The sequence below is a fragment of the Moschus berezovskii genome, chromosome 22, assembly GCF_049115385.1.
Source record: "Moschus berezovskii isolate FMDL1 chromosome 22, NW_MosBer_1.0, whole genome shotgun sequence".
NCBI lineage: Eukaryota > Metazoa > Chordata > Mammalia > Artiodactyla > Moschidae > Moschus > Moschus berezovskii.
The window spans coordinates 22,054,463-22,078,682 of NC_142481.1; the positions used below are offsets into that span (position 1 = coordinate 22,054,463).

The following is a 24,220-nucleotide window of genomic DNA, read 5'->3' on the forward strand; positions in this document are numbered from 1 at the left end:
AACACTAAATCATTTAGATGGCATCGTTTTGCAGTTAAGAGCTTGATTTTTGGACAAAGGCGACTCTAGCATTGGAAGGGCCCCCCAGCTTTCTTGAGCTCGGAGGACACCAAGCATTTCTGAAATCCCTTTTCTCCCACCTGTATTGTTTGGAAGTACTTGTTGCCGGGTAACAGTTTAGCAGCCATTTTCAAGGGCTGGGGATTTTTTTTTAATATATATATAGATATCTTTTTAAAATTTTTAAATGTTCTATACACTAGCGGGGGGTTGTACATGATTTTCCCCTTGGAATGCAGTTAGCAAACTCTTTTACCAGATGCATAATCTGAAAACTGTGTAAAATAATATTGCAATCTCCGAATTGGTTGGCTCAGTTGCGCTCCTCCTGGGCCTTGCTGCCTTCCTCCGTTAACTCCGCTGAGCTCCCCGCCTTGACAGCTGCGGGGTCTTCAAAATTCCCAGAAGCCTCCGAGTCGACTCTGGAGCGCTTGAACCTGCGGTCGGGGTATTGGCTGTTGTCAAAAGGCATGCGATGGACACAGAGGACGTGGGTCTTCAGATTTCCCTTCTGAGAGGCACTGTAGGGACAGTAGCGGCACTGGAAAGGCCTGTGACCTACGGGCAGAAAGAGTGGCCAGTCAGTTCTGCTGCGTACCCCTCCCTGGCTCCCAGCGCTCAAAGGACCGTGATCATTATTACCAGTACAATATCAGCAGTGTTATTGTCTTGCAAAGGTCAAATGGCAAAGAATAAAGATGCAGCCAATATATCTATTTGGATAAGTAATAACTTACTTGGATAAATAATAAGCTGCAGTTTAGTTGCTAAGTCATGTCTGACTCTTTTGCGACCCCATGGACTGTAGCCCACCAGGCTCCTCTGTCCATGGAATTCTCCAGGAAGAATATTGGAGCAGGTTGTCATTTCCTTCTCCAGGGGATCTTCCCAACCCAGGGATTGAACCCATGTCTCCTGCACTGGCGGGTGGCTTCTTTACTGCTGAGCCTCCAGGGAAGCCTCAAACAATAAGTTACCAAATAATAATAATAATAACTTGGACAAGGATTTAAAAGATCTTTCCATCCTAGCCAGGGTTTTTAATTCAGCCTTTCTAGGTGAGAGAAAGAAAGTTCCAACACCTGGAAATTCTTTTATGAAAAGTAAGATAGCACGGATTTTAGACTTTGCAGGCCAAGATCAAAGATATGACGTAGATACTTATATAACAAGAGAGGAAATAAATTTCCAACTTTTTGTTGATGAAATTCAAAACTTTATTTATGGACACCAAAATTTGAATTTTATATAATTTTCATATGTGATGAAATATTATTCTTGTTGGGCTGTTTTTTCCAACCATTTAAAAATGTAAAAACCATTCTTAGCTCCACAGGCTGTATGAGAACAGACAGGAGGTGGATTTGAGCCCTGGACTAGACTTTGTGACCCTAGCTGCATACCAAAAAAACCCATAAATCCCTCCATCTGGGATGCTGACTCAGATCTCCAAGCCAGTTCACTTCCTTATGTCCCCACCAACTCTACTGATAAACAAGTCAAGTGTGACCAGGAAGTGTGTTTGGGGTGGGGTGAGAGAGGGATGTTCCCCAAGCCCTGCTTTTCAGTGGAGTGGAAGTGCCAAGCTGGACGAATTTGGGAAGCTCTGTTTCAAGAGGAGGCAGAAGAAAGTATCAGACAAGAAATGGGACACTCAGATAATTAAGGCCAGCCTAGTTTTAAAGAAGTTCAATTTTGAATGGTGACGCCCGGAATCAAACTTCTCTAGAAAGGCTGTAAATAACAGAAGATGGATTCTTGTGAAAATCCACCTGCTCCTTCAGGCTTCATTTCTCTGCTCTGGTGCACCACAGACATGCACACATCTCTGCTATCTTTAGGAACCAGTAAAGCATCTAGTTTGGGAAGTTATAATGGGACAATGCATTCTGCCCAATGCTGGGAAGCTGTGGATATGCCATTCCTGGAAGCCATGAGTGCCGTCCCACCCAGCACCCAGAGAGGTCAAGACCCAGTGCTGGGTTTCATTTGCTCAGGAAAATAAACAAGCAAATAAATGGGCCCAATTGTTTACCCCAGAAAACATATGAACAGCATATTCATCACTTTTTCGAGAGCATAATAGCAGAAGTCCTGTGTATCTACTTAGCAAAGCAGTCTTGTTCTTGAGAAACTGGAGAGCAACCAAATGTTTGGAACTGAAACTCATTTCCTCACCAAATTGCACACAGCGCTAGATTCTTGCTCCTTTCTTAGTGGGCTTCGGGAATTAGCTCTCTCCATCTTCCCTCCTAGCCGGCTGGTCCCCAGTCAAATCCATTCTACCTATTGAATCTTTCTACTTCCCATATTCCCCTTCTGAGCCCGGTCCAGGGTATACCAGCTCGTGCTAGACTATGAACATGGCAGCCTGCAGGAGAGCTTCCAGTTTTGCTACTTCCTGCCCATCCTCCCCAGGTCTACCCGAGTGAGTACCTAAAGCAGAAGCCCAGCTCTGAGTGCCCTGACCAAATCTTTAATGACCACCTACCCCCTCGCCTTTACAGCTCAGTCCCAACACCTCTCCTGTCTCCAGGAGCCTCCCTTGTTTGCCCACTGCAAGCCAAACCATTAGATGGTCTCTGCAGACGGGCTTCATTCTGCAGGGTCCCCATGCTCTGACAGTGCTACCTTCTCCCTGAGACATCACTTCTGTTCTCTGCAGACCCAAACTCCATTCTCCTTTCAAGGCTCTGTTTTGTGTGACTGTGGTGTGTGTGCGTTGGCTGCCATGATAGACTGCGAGTTCCTGAGGCAGGAAGCAGAGCCATCTTAACATCACTGGTGCCAAGCTCTCTGCTTGGCACAGAACAAGCAGGTATGAACTGTTTGCAGGGATTGCATCATTATTTTACTGTTTCCCCTTGCCATTTTTTTTTGAAGGAATTACAAATTTTCAGATAGAGTTTTCTCTTCTTTTGTTTCTATTGTTGTACCTAACACAAGACTGAATTTGATCAGCTTTCCTACTTGCATAAGTCCATGGAGTGGAGCACAGTTGCTCTTGGCCCTTCTACATGGCCTACCACAGCAAGAAGAGCACAGACTGTCAGAAGGAGGAACCTGGACCACAGTTATCAAAAAAGAGAAACATTTGTGAGTACCATTTGCCTCCTGCCTTCCTGCTATCCAATCCAACCCCACCCTTAGGGCTTGGTCATCCCCTCATACAGATGACAGGGAAGACTCTGGGTTGGTGCAGAAGTAGAACTGAGATTCTGTTTCTAGTGGACTTGGGATATTTATGAATAGTGTGCATGGCCCTACTTTTCATCATGTTGGAGTTAAAGCATAGACTAAAAGGAAGAATCATGGTGTTGATCAATGGCAGTGAGATAGAAAAAGTCATTCCCATTCTGCCCACCATGATCATGAATCTTCGTCAGCGCTAAGCTGGGTGTCAGTGAGTTTCCAACAGATCCCAAGGCTCAATCATCCGACTCATGAAGTCATCATCCCCATGGACATGAGGTTATGCCCAGGGCTCAGTGAGGTGGTTTGAGATTCTCTGATAGGGCAGCTCTTGAGTGGGAGAAAGAAGGAAGGACCGCCCAAGTCTGCAGCTGGAGGCATAGGAACCAACTCAAGCTCATTCAGAGAACCTGGGAGAAGAGCTGAGCCTTCCCTCAGGAAGCCTAAGAAGCATTTCTAAAATTTTGTCCAAAGCTTCTCATAAATGGACTATATCTTCCAGGTTCCCACCAAGAGCAACTCTTCAGCAGTTCACAAAGGAAAGGTGACACTATCCTAATTACCATGGCTCAGATAAAGCTGGGGCTAACCCATCAATTCACTTATTTTATGGCAATAAGTTACTGATGGGGAAAACCATCATGACAAGACTTTGGAGCTTAAAACTCCAAATAATAATTTAAAATAAATAAATAAAATCAAAACTCTTGGCACCATAATCCAAAGAGGCTTGCAGAACCATGAAGCAAATGACCAAACCATGGTATTGTTTAATAAATCTACTTTAGATCACCGTGATTCATCGGGTTCCTACATTCTTCCACTGTTTTTTCCCATCTGTCAAAGTTGCCTATTATACTTATTATTATTATTTCTGTATGAATCTATGCTACAAACTTTGGAAGCCACCCTCTCTGCAAATGGTGTCAAGTGGGAACCACATGCATCTTGGCAAACCAAACAGAGAACCTCAGATATCACCTTTATTCACAATAAAAGCTTTTCTGAATTGGCCAACTTGGCATAAAGGCACTTAGTATAATTTTGCCACCAGCTGATTTTAAATATTAATTATGATTTTTATCCTATGGTTATATCTGAATATCTGTATCTTGGGAGAGTCAGAGATGTACAATAATTCTGGCATATTTGGACACTTCAGTGGTCAAACCATTAGTATTGAAGTAGTTTTTATTTTAACTTAGGTGAGCTGAAAAGTTATATATAAAGGTATAATGTTATGCATGTGTACATTTTTAGAAGGAAGTCTGTACAATATTGGAACCGTGATAAATCCTGATCTTATGTTGTACTTTGTAAATAGAAGCACTGTAGGTAATAGTAGTACCCGAAGATCCCAAAGGCCTCTGTCCTACAGGTTTTCACATACATGTCCTTATATTTGAGCTTTATGGCTGTTATGTCAAAAATATCAACCCCATAGCTCAGAAGAATAACTCAAAATAGAGTGAACTTAGATGGTTTGACTTTAAAACAAATTTCAAATGTGTATAATGTCCTCAGATCTCCTAATTCTCTAAAATTCCTATAAGAACTATATGTTTTTTTAGATTCACACACACACACACACACACACATACCCTTCTAAATGGTTTGTTGAAAGGTTCCCATGAGACTGAGGTAGAAGAAAAGTTTTGAAGAAATGAGACGTCCATCCTGAGGGAAGGTGACTGTGAGGAGCCCAGATGGGGCCAGAAGAAAGCATTGTGTTCCCCCGAGAATAGGATGTAAGTGAAAGGTTGATCCTTTGGTGATGGGAACATTTACTCCCAAACAGAAAGCTGTTAGTATGCAAAGCACTTTTGGAAACTTGATTCATTTCCCAGTCTAGCTAAATCTGGATGAAAAGTTTCCAATTTCTCTATACCATTTGTCCATGCGAAGCCCCTGGTATTGGCACAAACTCAGTGATCTGTTACCTTTGGGTCAGAGAACATACCCTATACTTTCAGAACAAACCCCACAGCTGAGAGCTCCACTGAAATGTCCACTGTGGTTTTCCAATACATGTGACAGAACAGAGGACCTACCGGAATGCAGAGGCACTGAGAGGGCCATGGAAATCTGAGGGGAGTTTTCTTACTTCCCTGCTAAGGTGGATATGGGGCTCCAAGGAAATCAGATCTCCAGATGGAGGTAGGTCAACACATCCCCTGGGGAGAAGCCCTCAGGGTGACATGCTGCAAACTTCCATCTGGCACATTTTAATGAGTAGAAAGACCAGCCATGCTGCCTGCACCATCAGAGATGGAAGTAGCCATTCACCTGGGTCTATAGGTAGAGATGAAGATGCTACTACTGTCCATCAATTTCTAAGAAGCAGCAAAGGCTTTAACACAGGGTTGAGCCTAACAGCTTTCCTTGGATTGAATTTAAAAGAATAAGGGCACCCACCCCAGTCAGCTCCCCACTTGAGGAGAATATGAACACACTGGTCTTTCTCAAGTTCAGCCCCACAGGGAAGCACTCTGCTTTAGGGCAGCCTTTGGCCGCTCTGAACACAGGAGATCCTTCCTGCAGAGGCCTGACCACAGAGAGCTCTCTGTTTTGCAATTTTTATTTCAGGTGTCCTCCTGCCCCACAGTGGCCAGTGTGAGTCTGACCAGGACCTTGCATTCAAAGCATAGCATCACCCCCACTGACACCCAAGATTCAGTTTCCCCTCTGTCTGACCTTGAGCGAGCATTTGATCTCTCAAGGCTTCAGTTTCTACATCTTGGAAATGGGGAAATAATACAAATACTGACACCCTAATCCTGTTGTGAAGATCAGATGAGATAGCACGTCAAAGTTGCAAATGACAAAGAGCTCTACAAATGTCAGCTGTCTGTCATTGCTGTAATTGCTGATTTCTTTGTTATCATTCTGTTCCTTATCTAAGTAAGACTGGTCAAGAGAGGCTATGCTTTGTTCTTCATCAAAAGCACTCATTCAACAAGCCTTCCCTGTGCCAGTTTTGTACTAGCCTGCCTGTCCTGGGTGATCTTATCCCAGATAGTCGTGGAATAAAGTCTGACATAGTCTCTCTTTGGGGCTCCTGTTTTTGACTGGGGGTTTTGGGATCTGCAAGACCTTTAGAGTATGAAGGAAGTAGTTGTTAGCAAGGGTATTCTCCTTGGTGAAGTTCAGCAGACGTGGGCTGGGCTGTGGTCACAGGTCCATGTGAGAAGGATATCGTGTCTGGAGGATCCTGTTCTGGTGTAGGGCTGGCAGTTTGAGGCCATGCAGTGGGGCAGATGGTCAAGGGGGTTGGGGGCTCCGAGAGCTCAGCTGGGAGGAATATAAGCCCCTGCGTGCACTTCCAGCCTCTGCCCTCAAAGCCCCCGAGCTGCTGCCTCTGACCACAGGACCCTCTCTTTTCTCCAGATGCTTTACATGCTTTATTCTCTTTCCTGCCATAGGACCTCTGCCCAATCCTGTCTCATTCCCTGCATCTGAATGCTCCCTCCCCTGCTTCATGGAAGTACCATAATCCCATCCTTAGCGCAGCTGCCTCAGGCTTCCCCTGATGACCCCAGACCCACTGAGGTTCATCACAGCAAACTCTTCTCTTCCACAGTAGAGTGTCTAAAAGAGTAGATCAACAAACAGTTATGTTGTCTGCCCCATAAGACAGTCCTGGTGGAGTTTTGCTTTTCCTTTTTTTTTTTTTTCTGATTATTGATATTTCTTACCACCTAGTAGAGAGTTTGGGATGTCACAGATTTCCATCAGGAATTTTTCAAGCAAAAGGACAGGTGAATGGAATGGATGGATGGATGGATGAAGGAAAGAGGGAGGCAGCCAAGAGAAAGGAAGAGGAACAGAATGCTATCCCAGGCAGAGAGACTCGCCTGACCTCAGTAGGGAAGCAGGAAGCTGTGTGGGTGCAGGGGCATGCAAGCTGGTGTTCCTAGTGTGGTGGAGGTGGAGCTCAGTGGGAGCTGGGCAGGGGTGGGGCCCACAGGACCCCCTGGGGAGCTTGCACCTCACTCCAAGGGGGAAGGCCTTTCCAGCTCTGCAGCAAGGCTGCTGCCCCAAAGAGCCCCCATCCCCATCTGAAGGCAGGACCTCGGGCCCTGATGCTGTGGCCAGATGGGAGCCCTCACCACACCCCGCTTCCCTCCTCTCTCTCTCACTTTGAGCCCATCAACATTTCCCATCACTGCCATGTGAAAAGTAAGTACCTCATACGTTAATTTGTATTGTCACAGCACCGTAGAGCTGTGGTAAAGAGCACATTCATTTTTAATCCACTATGAATAATATATAAATATGTATAAAGTGTGGAGGGTCAAGAGGAGTAAGGAGAAAGCAAGCCGTACGTTGTTTATAACAAAAGTGGGGAAACGAGATATTTTTCTTACTTGCTATGATGGAAATATCTGCTCTTTCCCTGTACCTGAGGAGCAAAGGAAAATGCCTGCCCTTGGGGGACCATCCATTCATTACGGCTCTGCACTTGTGGGCAAGTGGGTTCAGGGAAGACCCAAGGCTGCATCCACGAGGCTTCCAGACTTTCCATGCTGGTGGTTTCTGCTCAGATGTGTAATGGCAGAGAGGGGAGTGGGGGTGAGGGAAGTGACCAACCTCTGGTGCTTAGTCCAGGGTGATGAGAAAACAGTCCAACACCCATTCATCAGAGCACGTTTACAGGAATTGCCTCAACGGTCCTCACGACTATCAATGGGGATATATGGTGGAGAAACATCTCCCCATTTTACGGATAAGAAAACCGAGATGAAATAATTATCCAAAGTCAGGTTGGCACAGCTAACTGGTTCCTGATCAGGAATTCCACCTTTGGGTTTTCTCAAAACAGACGATTATGTCTCTGCTCCCTCTTGTCACTCTTACACACCACATGTGGAAATGATCTACAAAGGGGTGTCTTTGATCAGGACCCAAGGGTGCTCCAGGAGAGAGTCCACTCCTCCGTGGAGGAGCATGTACTGCAATGTGTGATACTGCACATGAGTCACACCCCACACTCTTTATGGACACAAGCAGTACTGTGGCCTCTGCCCATCAAAGACTGGCATTGAGTACATGGCTGGCACCAAGTCACAGGGCTTGTAGGCTCTTTGTCAAAGTTCCCACCACACAACTCCTGGACCCCAGACCACTTCCAGGAGCACACACTGAACACCTGCTGCATGCATTAGCCTGAGAAGATTGCTGTTGGGATGATGTAGTACTTCTAGCACTGAGAAGGTGAGAAGGGCATCTATTCCACATGCCTGACACAGGCCTACCCAATACATGCTGAATGGTTGCTCACATGTCTAAAGGCTAACTTTAAGGGTTGTAACCCACTGGAGACCCAAGTGGGAGGAGGAAGGGGCCAATCATTGATGAGGGAAGGACATCAAGCAAGGCTCCAGTTTCCAGTTGAAAGATGGCTCAAAGATGGGAGGGACTCACAGGAGAGAAGGAACATTCTTGAGAAAAGACACAGATGCTGTTTGCCAGAATCAGGCCTACACATGGTGACAGAGGCACAACTCTGGATGTTGGAACAAGGGCATCCTAGGGTGGAGAGGAGCAGTCCCCAGAATCATGGTTCATGCTCCATGGTCAACACAAGCAAAAGAGTCCAGAAGAGGGTCATGTATGTAAGTGGTGGAGAGGGGGCTCCCTGGAACAGGTAAACAGTGAAGGGGCAATCCCCCTGTGTCCTCACACTGCCAAGCCATCTCTCACATCAGGCAAGCTTTTCAGCTCAGTCTCACTGGTGCCTTTCATTGTTCGCTGAAATAACTGGAAAAAGACCGTGGGTAAATAAAGAGGAACATTGCAGCCATGGCTTCTAGATCAGCCCTGACCCTGCCCACATATACCTTGGGCGAGTGTAGACCCTTAAGAAAGCCAGAAAGCATGAGTGAACCCAGGCTGACCAAGGAAGAATCTTGGGGACCAGCAGCATCGGGCCCTGCCACAGCCCACGGTTGACCCACCTGTGACATGCTCATTTTCCTTTCTGCAACATCCTCTCTGGCACACAGGATCATTCTAAACTACCACAGAAAGGTCTCCCACAGTCATGCTCTATGATGCTGTCTTCTAGAAAGGTCCTGGAAATGACCTGGAGAGAAGTAGCCCTCAGAAGGAGCTCACACGCACAGGGCAATGAGGCTTGGGAAATGCCAACAAGACTCCTTAATAACAGCCCTTCCCCTATTGCACCCTACCCAGAGCCCTTTGTATTCCTGGAACCGAAGGACACTTGCACTAGCAGTAAAGAACCCGCCTGCCAATGCAGGAGACATAAGAGACACGGGTTTGATTTGTGAGTTGAGAAAATCCCCTGGAGGGGTGCATGGCAACCAACTGTAGTATTCTTGCATGGAGAATCCCCATGGACACAGGAATCTGCTGGGCTTCAATCCATAGGGTTGCAAAGAATCAGACACAACTGAAGTGACTTAGTACACACACAAAGACCTTTGCGAACTGCACGCTAGTAGGAAAGAAAATGCCTCCACATATGGGGCAGATTTTATAAGTTGAAAACAGCCTCCCAGAGGAGGATTGTGCCCAGTGGACCTGGGAGAAACCGGGAGGTGCTTATTTCCTCTTGGCCCTCACCTGCTGCTCCCTCTGACTGTCTGCTGCTCTGTCTGACCCTGAAGCTGCCAACTGAGGGAGTCCCTGCCCGGGACGCCGGCCATCCTTCAAGTTTCAACATGCTCTGCTGGGGCAAAGAAATGCCTAAAAATATACAAGAGCATGCACTGAGCTGATCGAAAAAGCCATTTCTCAGTAACACACATTCCATATAGATATTTTAATTTCCCTAATTGTAAATAGGCAAGAATGGCTCTAATCAGGTACCTAATTTATGTTTTCAGTTTTCAAAAAAATATTCATCCGTCTAATCAAAGATGCTAAAACACTTTGAAATATCCTTAGTATAAATAATTTTAGGCTTTAAATTCCCTGTGATTTGGGTTTTAATTTAAAACACTATCAAAAAATATTTTACAATTTTAAAAATGAATTTTGATCCATGTGGTAATAGATTGGAGACATCAGTGTGAATTTGTGTTTAGCTTAATATGTATAGTAGAGATGTGGGTACAGGCAGGGGTTAGTATACACATAAATATTCCCTTTTTCTCAGTGGAGAGGGCCCAGAACCCACGACATCCCAGTGGTAACAAGGGCACTTAGCCCAGAACTTGACTTCTAATACTATTCTCAAGAAAGGGAAACAGGGCTTCTTGGAGAAATGGCTAATTCTAGGGCTGGAACAGGACATACACAAGGTGATCCTGGAGCATTTCGTGCCAGAGAGTAAGGAATTGCTCCAAAGCCATAAGCGGGTTGGGGTATCAGAGCAGCACGCAGTCCAGTAAGAGAGCCCCCAGTGGCCGGAGCTGGAATAGCTTCAGCAACAAAGTAAATGACGAAGAATAAAATAAGCCCCCACAAGTCATACAGACATAAACAAATGATTGAATCAGTACCTACATGGAGGACTTCCCTGGTGGTCCAGTGGCTAAGAATACACCTTGCAATGCAGGGGACACAGGTTAGAATCCTGGTCTGAAAAGCTTCCACGTGTCGAGGGGTAACTAAGCCCGTGAATACTTAGTGCCATGCTCTGGAGACCATCAGCTGCAACTACCGAAGTCTGTGCACTCTAGAACTTGTGTTCCAAAACAAGAGAAGCTAGCGCAATGAGAAGTCCATGCACCGCAACTAGAGAGTATGCCCCCACTTGCCAGAACTGGAGAACGCCCACGAGCAGCAATGGAGACCCAAACTAACTAAATAAAACATAAAAGATATATATGGTGGTGGTATTGTTTAGTCGCTAAATCATGTCTGACATTTCTGCAACGCCAGGGCTTCCCTGGTGGCTCAGACTGTAAAGAATCTGCCTGCAATCCAGGAGACCCCGGTTCAGTTCCTGGGTCAGGAAGATCCCCTGCAGGAGGGAACGGCTACCCACTCCAGTATTCATGCTTGGAGAATTCCATTGACAGAGGAGCCTGGCAGGCTACAGTGCATGGGGTCACAAACAGTCAGATGCAGCTGAGCAACTTCCACTTTTTATGGACTGTAGCCTGCCAGGCTTCTATGTCCATGGGATTTCCCAGGCAAGAATACTGGAATGGGTAGCCATTATCTTCTCCAGGGGATCTTCCTGACCCAGGAATTGAACCCAGGTCTCCTGCATTGGCAGGTGAATTCTTTACCACTGAGCCACCAGGGAAGCCCTGCTGCTGCTGCTGCGTTGCTTCAGTCGTGTCCAACTCTGTGTGACCTCATAGACAGCCTCCCATCAGGCTCCCCCGTCCCTGGGATTCTCCAAGCAAGAACACTGGAGTTGGTTGCTATTTCCTTCTCCAATGCATGAAAGTGAAAAGTGAAAGTGAAGTTGCTCAGTCATGTCCGACTCTTCACAACCCCATGGACTGCAGCCTACCAGGCTCCTCTGTCCATGGGATTTTCCAGGCAAGAGTATTGGAGTGTGTTGCCATTGCCTTCTCCAAGGGAAGCCCTATATATGTATAAATACCTACTTGGAGAACTACAGAGGCCTCACACATTCCCAACTACAGGTGCTATATACAGCACCTATACAGGTGCTCCCCCTGAAGGAGGTGGCTGAAACTCCCACTTTTTTGGGTTGGCTGCATGGTGACCTCCTGCCAGAACTGCAGTGTGGAAAGCACTTAAGAGGAACTATATAGGCAGACATCTGACAATCATGGCCTCAGCCAGGTGACCAAGGTCAGGCGGAGAGCACGTACTCTGATTTGATGGGATGAGAAGGCTTTCATTTCTGTGGCTTTCCTCCCCAAAACCCGCAATCCAAGTCCACCCATGAGAAATCTCAATTGAGGAACATTCTATACAGTATGTCTCAAATCTAGCCATGTCATCAAAAACCAGGAAACATGGAGAAACTGTCACAGCTAGGAGGGCCCTTACGAGAGCTGACCCCTAAATGAAATATGGTCCTGGAGTAGAGAAAGGACATTGGATAAGAATAAAATGTAGGCTTTACTTAGTGTATCAATACTAAGTCATTAATTATAATCAAAGTACCCTACAAATGTTAGATGTTAGTAGGAGAAGTGACCCTACCAGGATACAGTGTTCGTGGTGCTCTGGTCCAGTATGAAGAACCTGGGTTCTTGACGCAGACACCTGGATTCAATCCTTACCTGTCTCTACAGGTTACGTGCCCTTGGGCCGGATATTCAAACTTTCCAAGCAGCTCTTTCACCCAGGTAAAATGGGTGTACTCCTAATAATAGTTCACTCATCGGGTTGTGGGGATTCGAGGAGAAAAGACTTGTAAAATGCTTTGCACAACGTGCGGCACATAGGAAGAGTTACATCAGCGTTTGTTCGATATGGTTTTGCATATTAAAATACTCCTTCTATTATGTGCCTGTTATGTGAGAGTCTTGAATTGGAACTGTCATTTCAATGCCAGTGCAGGAGTCAGGTGTTAGGACTCCACTTGCCAGTGAAGGACACTGAGGCTCTGAGAGGCTCCATGTGTGTCTGGACCCAAGAAGCCAGAGAGGCAGAAAACTCAGCTTTGCACCAGCTCCCTCTGAGACTGCAGACAGTGCTTAACCCACTGTCTCGCTTCCTCTCTGCAGCTTCAGGTTCAAGTTCAGTTAGTATGAAAGCTGAGAAGATGAGACTAGATCCCAGGAGGTGTCTACAGAAGAGAGCATCTGGCAGGGATGTCAAAGTCCCCCAGACCCTTCCAGCTCAGGCCTGTCCCCTCCTCTCCCCCCGCCCCCAGCCCAGGACCTCAGAACTCAACCTCAGGAGACCCTGCCCTTCCCTCCTGCTGACCTCACAGTGCCTCCTTCCTTAGCAACTTCATTCCCGTGCTCTGGCCCACACCATGCAGATTTTGCCTTAAATTCTGTTTATTTGTTTGCCCCGGGCTGTCTATGCGCTCAGGGCGCCACCAGCCTGCCTGGGTGGTCAGGAGAACCAGACTGCAGCTCAGGCCTGGCCGCCAGCACTCACAGGCAACTATTGATCCGAGATCTTAAATCAGTCCCCAGATTTTATGAAAGCATTTATGTTTATCATTAAATAACCTTCAAAGGGTCGATGAACTTACTTTCCTTTTTTGGAGGTTTTTAGATGCGTAATATAATAATCCTCTAACAATACTCAGCGTTTGTCTCTGGGTGAGCGCACTTAATCCTGAAAGAAAGGCTGCTGCTGCTGCTAAGTCACTTCAGTCGTGTCCAACTCTGTGCGACCCCATGGACTGCAGCCTACCAGGCTCCTCCATCCATGGGATTTTCTAGGCAAGAGTACTGGAGTGGCTTGCCATTGCCTTCTCCAGAAAGAAAGGCTAGGAGAGGCCAAAGAGAGAGAAGGCAAGGTGGGAGCTAGAGAACAGACAGGCTGGCAGCTTCTCCATGGTCACACAGCAAACCTCGCCCTCTGAAACTCTTCTCTCTCTCAACATTTCCAGGAAGGGGATACTTGGAAACCACACTAACGGGGGTGATTTTAGATGGAACGGAACTGACCGCGAATATTGGTCTAATTACAGTTGTCTGAAGTTCCTGTGGCAATAAGGCATTTAGCAGAAGCTGTAACAGCCAGCCCTGCTCCGTGTGAACCCACCTCTGGCACCATTGGACTCACTGGGTCAAGAGACCACCGCAGAAACAGCAAGGAGAAAGACCCAGGACCAAAAGGCAGTGGGCCTGCCCTGCACACCGCGCCAGTCCCCAAATCCCCTCCGTACTTGCATCCACCTCTGCTCTCCAGCCTTTGATGACTTCCTGTCTCTTACCACAGCATCTTGCCTCCTCAGCCTGACTTTCCAACTTGCAACCCTGTTTTCAGTTCAGTTCAGTTCAGTTCAGTCGCTCAGTCGTGACCGAGTCTTTGCGACCCCATGAATCACAGCACGCCAGGCCTCCCTGTCCATCACCAACTCCCGGAGTTCACTCAAACTCATGTCCATCAAGTCGGTGATGCCATCCAACCATCTCATTCTCTGTCATACCCGTCTCCTCCCACCCCCAATCCTTCCCAGCATCAGACTCTTTTCCAGTGAGTCAACTCTTCGCATGAGGTGGCCAAAGTATTGGAGTTTCAGCTTTAGCATCAGTCCCTCCAATGAACACCCAGGATTGATCTCCTTTTTTACCTAACATTTATTGCCATTCCCACCAGGAATTTGCCCACCCCAACCCCCAGATCTCTTTCTAATTAGATCCCATCAAAGCCACAGCTCCTTCTTGAAGCCTGGCTCAGGACCCAGCTGTCAGAGCCCCACAGGCCCACACAAGCAGGCATTTAAACTGTGCTCCGTTGGCACTGCTCACTAATGGCTTCCTGAGACTCGGGCGTGGTGGGTCTCTCCCTTCCCTTAGGGGGCTGGAGATGCTTGCCATGCACATCTCAGAATGGATGCCAGCAGCTGGGAGTTGCTCCCTTTGGGCGGCTTCTTAGGAAGGGCTCGGGCCTGCCTTGGGTGGGTGCCCTTCTGCCCAGCTCCATGTTCCCGCCTTCCCGAAGGCCTAAGGGACACCCTGGAACGGGCAGCCCTGACCTTAAACAGGCTGGTCCCAGCTTCTGGTCTTGTGAGGACACACTCCCACCGTGCTTCCTTCCACCCAGCTTGGCATCCTTCTTCAGAGGACCTCCCAAGAGGCGACCCTGCAGAACCCTCCCTGCACACCCGGACCATGCCCTCTGCCTTGCCCTGCCTTCCACACCAGGAAAATCCAAGTGCTCTGGGCTCTGGAGGCCCCTAGGGTTCCCAGTCCCAGCTTCCACACTCCTCCCAACATCTGTGAAGGACGCACAAGAGCTCAACCATTTCCAGATGCACCTTGGGTCACCTTGGGTCTCCGTCTCCCAATCACGGTGCCATGAACGAGCCTTCATGCCCCATGCCCCTCCCTAGCACCCTCAACCATGCCACTTCCTGTGTGTGCTGGGACAGTACCCCCTACTTCACCGGAGCCCCAGAGCCCAGGTGACCATGGGCCAGCTCCATGGAGTCCACCACTGCTCTGGATATACATGCTTTCACCCTCCTCAGAAGTCACAAGCTGGAGGCACACTCATTTTTATTAAGTTTGTCTTTATTCTTAACTTTCTATGTCCTTGGTTTCTCCAGTGAATTTTTTTTTCCTCATGCCATGTGGGATCTTAGTTCCCCAACCAGGGATCAAACCCACACCCCTGCATTGGAAGCATGAAATCTTAACCACTGGATGGCCAGGGAAGTCCCACAGTTTTATTATTTTGTCCCCAGTGCTATTTTTAAAAAGATTTAAGGTATTGCCAATGTTTCAGAACAAAGAGATTTCATGTGAAAATACGGATTTCCAGTTTATCTTGAAAAGGTCTGGCCAGATCTTCCCAGAGGCAGCCACCTGCCTGGCACCGGGACCCCAGTTCTCAACCCCTGAGAGCTGCCTGAGTCTAACACCCGGTGCTTCACCTCCTTGGGGTGGGGCGGGTCACTGGGTGAAGTCTCCCTGTGGTTTTTCACATGGCAGATAAATTGCATTCCTGTACACACCCAGTGAAATAAACAAGTGGGTGGTCTCTGCTGGTTTAATCATTTCCTGTTTTCCATTGTGTCCCTTAAGATGAACACATCAACCCTTAATTGCAGGTTCTGTTTTATTACACGATTTAAATATTGGGGGGAGGGGGCAATGCTGTAACTTGGCGTGTGCCAAGGATGTGGTATGCACAGTGCCACACTGGAAAAGACACAGAGGGAGGGGGACAAACCCACAAAGTCACCCAACACAGAACGCTGTAAGTTTATAGACAGCAGATCCACTAAAAGCTGGGATCCAGGGTTATCTGTGGCCAAGTCACCACCCACTGTCCCCATTCTCATCTTTTGTAAACACATTACATTTTAGGGGTTGGGGAGGGCTCATATGGTTTCGGGGAGGGGGCCGGCGGGCTCATGTGGGTTGCAGAAGATCTCACCAAAAACAGCGTAGCAGGACCAGTCATATTCCATCAAATTTCAGGGCAGTTGTAGCGTATTAACGTGAGTTTATGGGAGAGACAGAATCGCACATTCCTCTTTTCATAAAAGAATCAGACACCCACTATCCATACCCACAGTATATATCCATATAAATGGGCACACTGAATATATTTTAAATAGCTACATTTTATCATGCCCAATTCAACAAATTGGTACCGCGAACAATGGAAAATTCAACAAACTAAACACGGGAGATGGAAACACAAACTTTTCAATGTTCAGCGCTCTCCAAGTGCCACAAATGTTGTCACATGCCAAAAATAAAATTAAGTAAAGCACAGGAGAGAGGTCGCTTTTCCCGTGAAGTCACAAAGGAAACGGTACTCTTTTCTTCCCTTTTTTTCCCCCTATAAAAGGCTCTCTCTCAAATCAAAGGTGTCAGACTTTGCTTTCTCTGGCTGGCATGATCCGGAATACGGCAGAGGAATGACAGATGTCGGCACCCAGCTGCAGTGAAGCATGCTAAAGTTTCCGTCTAATCCACTTATTTCTCTGTAGTCACGTAAACCAAAACAAATGGGCAGGGCTTTACATTAAGAAGAAGCCCCACAGCAGCAGGACTTCGTTGCATAATGCAGTCGGCACGCCATCTTGGTGTCATTTCCACTCCGCAGGGAAGGCACCTTGCAGCGAGAACCGCTCTGAAGTGTGGCCCCCAAAGTGTCAGCCGTGTCCCCTTCACCCCGGGAAGGACAGGGTTTCCTCGAGAGAGGGAAGTTTAGGGGGAGGAGAGGGTGTCAGCTTGAAGGGAGGCCCTCCTGGGACCCAGGGCCAGGACTCACGTGCATGCACACTCACACACCAACACGCTCCCAGGTTTCTTGAGCTGCTAAACTAAGACGATCAGTTTAATCACCAGCACCATCGTTTTCAACTACTTGAATAAATCCAGAGGAATTATACCCGGAGCCCGTGTGTAATTAAAGTGAGGGTTGTTAGACTCTTCATTTAATAAAACACTTGAAAAGAAAAGCCCTTGTAGGTTTACCAATGCCACGGGGAGCGGAGGGTAAGTGAGCTCGGCGCGCCAGGCGCCAGCCCTGCCTCCTTCCAGCCTGCGGCGCGACCACCTCCTGAACCGGCTCCCCTCTCCGTCTTGTAAGGAGCGGGGCCAGGATCAGGAGTCGTGGGGCTCTGTCGCTGCCAGCAGTCCCAACAGCTGCGAAGCACTCTTTCAGCACAAGTCACCAGAAAAGGTGTGACGGATTTCGCCCATGGCAGAATGGCGTTCCGTTTCTGGCCCTTCAGGCAAAAACAGTAAAAGCAAAGAGGAAAATTTGAGATTTCCCCCCTTCAACTTCCCACAACAACCTCAGCAAAACCACATGACTCGCCTTCTACAATCTCCCTGGTGTGTTCACTGCTACTTTGGCAGGAAATCAGAATTACTGTTATATAAATTCCATCTGATGCCAGAGCGACCATCTGTGAGTAAAACTGCTTCACCTACGTCTGCCTGCAAAGCCACTCTCCCAGAGACAAGGGAGAAGGGGAAAAAAATTTGATTAATTTGCAGAATGCTTGTGATTTGCTCATATATTATTATAACTGCTCATCAGCACATGACAAATTCCCAGCCCTCGGTGCAGGCTCCCGTTCGGTTTCAGCAGTTTCTTGCGTCGGCACCTGACAGACTGCAGGGCCTCTAATGACTTTCAGATGCTTACAAACAGTAATTCTATCTTCAGAATAAAAAAGAAAAATCCGTAGGAAGAAAAGAAGAGCGAGTTCGTCTATTTCATTTCCTTCCTGTAGATCAACATGATTTAACTCTTAAGGGCGGCCGCAGCTCCAAGATGGGGCCTCCCAGGCCCCACCACGGCCGCCTGCAGAGACAAAGACCCCCGTTGCCCCTGCTCCAGCTCCCGGGGAAGGTGGGGGCTCAGCCCCGCTGGGAGCGCCCCGGTGCCTGTCGCCGCAGCCTGGCTCTCCCTCTGCCTTCTCCCCGTGCGCAGTGGAGTCCCTTCCATTTGTCCACTTCCAATACCCTAATAACCTCTCGCATTCTCTGCAAACACATCTGCCTCATAACTGCACTTGGATTTCTGGTGTTCCCCCCTCCCCTTTGCTTTTAAAACTCTGATTATGCCTTCTGAAGCCCTGCCTCTGTGCTTGATTGCCTGTTTTAGATTAGAGATTTTAGCAAGAAGACAAAGACTTCAGAATGCACATCAGTCCCACATATGAGGACCCACAGAAGGAAAAGCGATAAAACGCGATACACCATCTGTCCACAAACAATAACCTGAGTGTTTGGAGGCTCACAAATTATTTAGCATACAACCTTCCCAAATTACGGGAGCCTTGAAACAGAGCAGAGTCTGGGAGTGAGACCCTCTTTGATGTCCTTTGGTATTTCCCACCCCACACCCCCCTACCTCCAAATTGATTGCTAACAGTTGAGGAATGTCTCGGTGACAAGAAAATTTTTATTGTCAAGATATCCCTATTAAATGTGGCCTGGGACACGGACAGGGGCCGGCTCATCCCAGCCACAGACCTTCTGGGACAGTCGGACCAGATGCAGAGTCTGTCTCTTTCAGACGTGTCTGTAGGGGGTTGGGCCACCAGCGGGGCAGGAAGTAGTCTCCAGAGCAGATCCCACTCTTAACACAGAGGGATCCTGATCGTCTCTGCCTGTTCCGCAAACCGGTCAGCTAGTTGGTTCACTGTGAGAAGATATTCTAGATTTTGTTCTGGAGGGATTTAGACTACACGCAAATGGATGTCCCTCCCCACCTGAGAGACATGTTCTTTCACCCTTCCTCACTCAGACTGTTCTGAGCAGCCACACTGACCCCTGGCCATAAATTCCTCATAATAATGACCAGTATCTTTACTCACACTACAGAATTCCTTCTAAAGTGATCAACTAAACTGGGAGGGAAAGAAAGACCAAGCATCACTTTATAGAAAAAAAAAAAGGTAGTTTTTTTTTTCTAGCGGGTGCATTTTAATCAGATACACCTTACCCTTGTTTTAGGCCTGGGATCACTGATGGCATCCACGCGCTTTATCATCACATTTACTAGTCCTCACGCAGCCCGATGAGTAGGTCCTCTCATGTCACAGGTGCAGCGACCAAGATGTGAAAGCCATCAGTGACGTGCCCAGGTGAAGCAGGAGATGGGCACCTAGTGTTTGAAACCAAGTGGTCCAACCCCAGACCCCTCTTCTCTAAACCATCAAAGATCCTGGCTTAAGGATGAGACTGGAGAGGAAGCCATTTGGTGTCAATGATCCAATGGAATAGTTTATATGATTATTAGTAGACAACCAAACATTTACTCAAATTGAAGCCTTTCCTGAGTCTCAAAATAGATGCGGTGTTAAGACCAGAGCTGAATGGGAACTAAATGTGGCTTCGTTACCAAATTCATCTTAAGTTTAATTATCCAGGTTCTAGTCCCTTCCCCTGAACTTCCTCTCTGGAGTGCCCTGCCCACTCCAGGGGCCCTGACCTCCCCCTCAATGGTAGGACTTGGGCCGCGTGCAGACTTTCTTCCCTGCTCAGAGGCTCCCTGAGGACAGTGCCCAGCCTTGTTGGTATCTGTCTCCAGCTCATCTCTGACAAAACCCTGCACACAGTAGGTGGCCGGCAAGTAAGTACCTATTGTTGGCTTTCTGGAGACGCCTCAAGATGTCCACCCCCGCAGGACTCTGTGTTGTAGCATGTTTCTCAGACTCCCCTAACCTGATATCAATTAAGACGGTGTTTACACACACAGCTTGGCTGAAATTAAGATGGGGGGGGGTGGTGTGCAAGGAAGGAAGCAGGGGAATCTCGCTTGCATTCAAACAACCAGATGTTTATTTTATTTTTTAAAATACACGATGCCAAACGACAAGCCACAGTGGAATTTTCAGTTTCTGGTCTTGAGCAGGAAATCCTCATTCTGTACCTTGCGGCCCCAACTAACAAGCACGTGTGCCCAATTTCCTTTCCACCGTCACTGCTGCCGTTGTCACCTTTGCACGCGCATCACTCTTTGTGATGGGCTGAGAAACTCCACACCCACCATCCACGTTTTCCATGGGGAAGTCAGGGCTACAGGTGACCCCAACAGCTCCTGCTGGTCAGTCCAAGCACAGCCCATCTACACACCATCCTGAGGCCCTGGCTGTCTTCCTTTTAGAGGAACTCTCCAAATTTCTATTTCCTGTCTGATGACCACCTTGTCACAATAAACAGCCAATCTGTAAGCCGACCCAAAGAACTGAGCTTCGAAACACCCCCCCACCCCCAAATGATTCAGAAAACCAGAAAAGGAAGGAAAAAATGAGGGTCTCCTAAAGGAAGCGGTTTCTGGTTGGGGGGGGGGGTGAGTTGCCCCTTATGCTACCCCCCCAACACACACACACATACACACACATGCTCTCAGAGTCTCAGCATTAACGATGTGTCAGAGACGGTACAAGGATCATCATCTTGCTGAAGCCTCAAAATGATGGGATGGTATCAAGCAGTCAGTTAAAGCCCAGACTTACTGCAAACACACGCAGAAGGGAAGAGGAACCAGCAGAGCCAGACGTGGGATGCAGGCAGCCTGACCCCAGCACTTCGCTGCCTGGCCTTTGAGCAACGAGCTCCCCACAGCTGCAAGCCTCCATTTCTTCATCTGTCAGAGGGGCTCAGCTGAGGGTAGCAAGATCCACCTAGTGGCACCCACCCAGAGTTTAGCACAGACGTTGCCGACTGCCATGACCATAAATATCAGCAGTCAATCCTCGGCAGAGCCCAGGTCCCTGAAGTTTCCGTCTGCCTTCCCTCTAGCCTGTGTCCCCTGGGATGACACGTCTCCAGCAGAAGGTGGCTGGAGGTGGGGCGGCCAGGGCTGGGCAGTGCCTCGTGACCTGCTCTTAGCCCCAGCACGGGGGGTGCCCTGGGACTGGAGCCACCACTGGCCCTAGAAACACCATCACTCCACTCCCCCTCAGGCACGCACTTCTCTTAAATGAAATACTGCAGTCCATCAGGATGAAGTGGGGGTTTCAGAAGCTGCAATAAGAAAATTAAAGAGACTAAGTCAGAGCATTTTATGCACGTGGGATAACTGCCTTTTGATATAGCTTTTTACTACACATTTGGTATTATGGATCCATAACAGATAAAAGTGTATCGTGGAATATATAAAAGTGCCAACAATTGTCAATATGCATTCACACGCCGTAGTAAGAATATTCTATAAAATACTCTCAAAATATGATGGATGTGCCTAACGGAGCGAGGCCGCTAATGAAAACTTGGAGAAAGTACATCTTAAGCCCCGAGGAGGCTTATGAGACACAACCGCCCGAACTCCGCTGACATTTAAAAAAGTCCCTTGATACTCAGAACAAAGAGTCCTCAAGCATACACTTTCCCCATAGCAAGGACTCAAAACACACAGAGAAATGAAATAAATAAAATCTGAAGTCTAGGCTCTGGTGACAGGAAGGAACACTCCGGGCAGCTGAGAGATAACCCACCGCAGACGCGGACCTTGGTTCTCTGGACACAGGCAAGGTCCCCGTGCAGACAGGCGTGGGGGGTCAGCAGGGGCTGAAGCGGCGTGGGCTCAGCCTGCACATCTGCGATCTACATGTCTGTGGGCATCTACTCCTCAGGATGAATTTTATGCTCCAGCTTCCTTGTTTTGCTGCCTTCACTTTTCCTGGCAGCCATAAACACATTGTTATGCTCTCAAAAATAAATAAATAAATAAAGTAAAACATTACCAGCTTCCTATACACATAATAAAATCAATCTTCTGCCTCTAGTACATTAAATGAAATAGCATGTCCCCAGAAAATACATAATAGTGTCTACAAGAATCATGCAAATAAAAGTAAAAATAAAAATCCAAAGGTCAGAATAAAGCACTAAGCCTAGCCTACAAAAATACAGATAAATATTTGCATGCGTTCTACATAGCCTGTGTCCTGAAAGTGCCTCTATCAAGATGTATTCTAGAATCCCTAATGTAGGGCGCCTTTTTCTGATAGTTTGTTTATGAAGTCAGTCTTCCTATTTCCCAGAGATATAGACATTACACACGGCGACAGTAAATAGACCTTTTTAATTGAGCTGATAGGTTGAAAGTGAACGTGTCCTTGAATTTACGCTGAAAGATAGACAGTGATTATAAGAAGGGATTTAGCCACCGACTTCCCTTTTGTATGACAAGGATTTTATCAACAGACGTATTTAAGTAAATAGTGCCAAATAAGGTGAACTCTGCATTAAAGGACAGATTCAGCTGTGGGCTGCAACATGCCCCTGGCCACCCTGCCCTTCCTGGGGAAAAGGGAGCCGGCCAGTGAGAGCTCAAATTCATCAAAGTTCAGATGTGACTGGCTTCTCGCAGGCTGAGTGTGGGAATGTGGCAATCTGCAATTTATTTAATTTTAATTCAATTTTGTTTCACATCCTGTTTTGCAAGTCAGCAAGATGGGCTAGGTTTGCCAGAAAGGGGGTGAAATAAGGGAGGGAAGGCAGTTCCCCGCGGGCATGTATTAACAGCCCAGTGTTTGCCTGGCTGGCCTGGGAGCCTCTCCCGGCACCGGCTGCTCCGTGCACGCAGGGAGCCTGTCTTGCCCACAGTAGCACAGTCTCACTATCTCCCCGCTGAAGGGCCTATTTGTCTGCTTTAAGTGAAATCACTCAATTCTCAAAAGTCAGTGGAGGACTTTAGAAGGGGGAGGGTTCGGATAGGCTACTCCAAATAAGTTCCATTAATCAAAAGACACAGTGTAATGTAACTAATATTTTACAATTAGGGGAGACAAGATGGAACTAAAAGCCATCTATCTCTCTTATACCACATGATCATCGATTCATAATCGGAGGCTGAGAATCGCACAAAGATGCATTTACTGGAGGGGGAGCAGGGGGAGGGCCGGTCTGAGCCGAGATAATGAACACGATGAGAGAGCACGACGCTGAAGGCTGAGGAGAGGTGACAGAGGGGCTGAATGCTGACGGATGACATGAAGACGCGCAGGTACCTGACAGACCTCGGGCTTCGCTCCCTCCCCGCAGGAGGATCCTCTATTATCCCCGGCAGGGAGTCAGAGGGGAGAGGGGTGGCCCGGCCCAGGTGAGCACCACTTTGTGGCTTTCCATTGTCGGTGCCCCTGGACGCAAGGGGATGAAGGGGACGCTGGCTCCATCTGTTTTGTAATAAAATTCCTAAATCTTCAAAGCGAGTCATTTTTTTTCTTTCACTGCCACCTTCAGGAAAAATTTAAAAGAGAAAAAGAGTTGGCCCTTTCCAAAAAGGGGGGCAGTCCCTGGGAGTTGGGGGCTGCTGGCTGCTGCAGAAGAGTTGGCTAGAGATACCTCCCCCTCCCAGCGACCCTCCCCAGGACTGGGAGGGGGACGCGAGGCTGCAGAAGCAGAAAGGCAGAGCCAGGCAGGAGAGGAGGGCCGGGGAGGTCGGTGGGCTCCTGCCCTGACCCGGGGAGGGTTCTGAGCCCCACCAGGGAGGAGCTTCCTCCTCTGGCTTTCGTCCCTTGACACAGGAGCCCTGCCCGGGGTCAGGATCCCGACCCACCCGCCTCTACCTGCCCCATTATTTGCTTGTAAAGATACAGATGGCCTCACGCAAATGCTCATGTAGCGTGTCTTCCGAACAAAGAAAAACAAATGATGTTCCGGGCGGCAGAGTAACTTGGGAGCTCAGCAAGATGGCAGGACTGGACCGTGGGGGCAGGTGGCGGGTGGCAGGGCGCCTGCAGGGGACAGGGGTCAAGGCGGCCCTGGAGGGGCCCAGTCCCCCACCCCCTGGGCAACACTTGCGTGGGACCCATTCTTTAACGCCCAATACCATCGGGACCAATTATGTAATATGGACACATCCCAGACTGAAGCCAGAGGCCCAAAGAAGCCGTGATTCGTTTTCACTATTTGATTTTTCAAGCCTCACTTGGCTCCCGCACATGTCCCCTGCCTTCCCC

General features: G+C 48.0%; 1 protein-coding gene across 1 annotated transcript in view; it reads right to left on the reverse strand.

The window, feature by feature from the left end:
- Positions 1-373: 373 nt before the first annotated feature.
- ZNF536 (zinc finger protein 536) overlaps positions 374-24,220 on the reverse strand; it is a 395,649-nt gene continuing 371,802 nt past the window's right edge. Inside the window, exon 7 of the mRNA XM_088830251.1 lies at positions 374-618. Within this exon, the coding sequence (XP_088686377.1) occupies positions 374-618 (245 nt within the window). The remainder of the gene's footprint in view (positions 619-24,220) is intronic.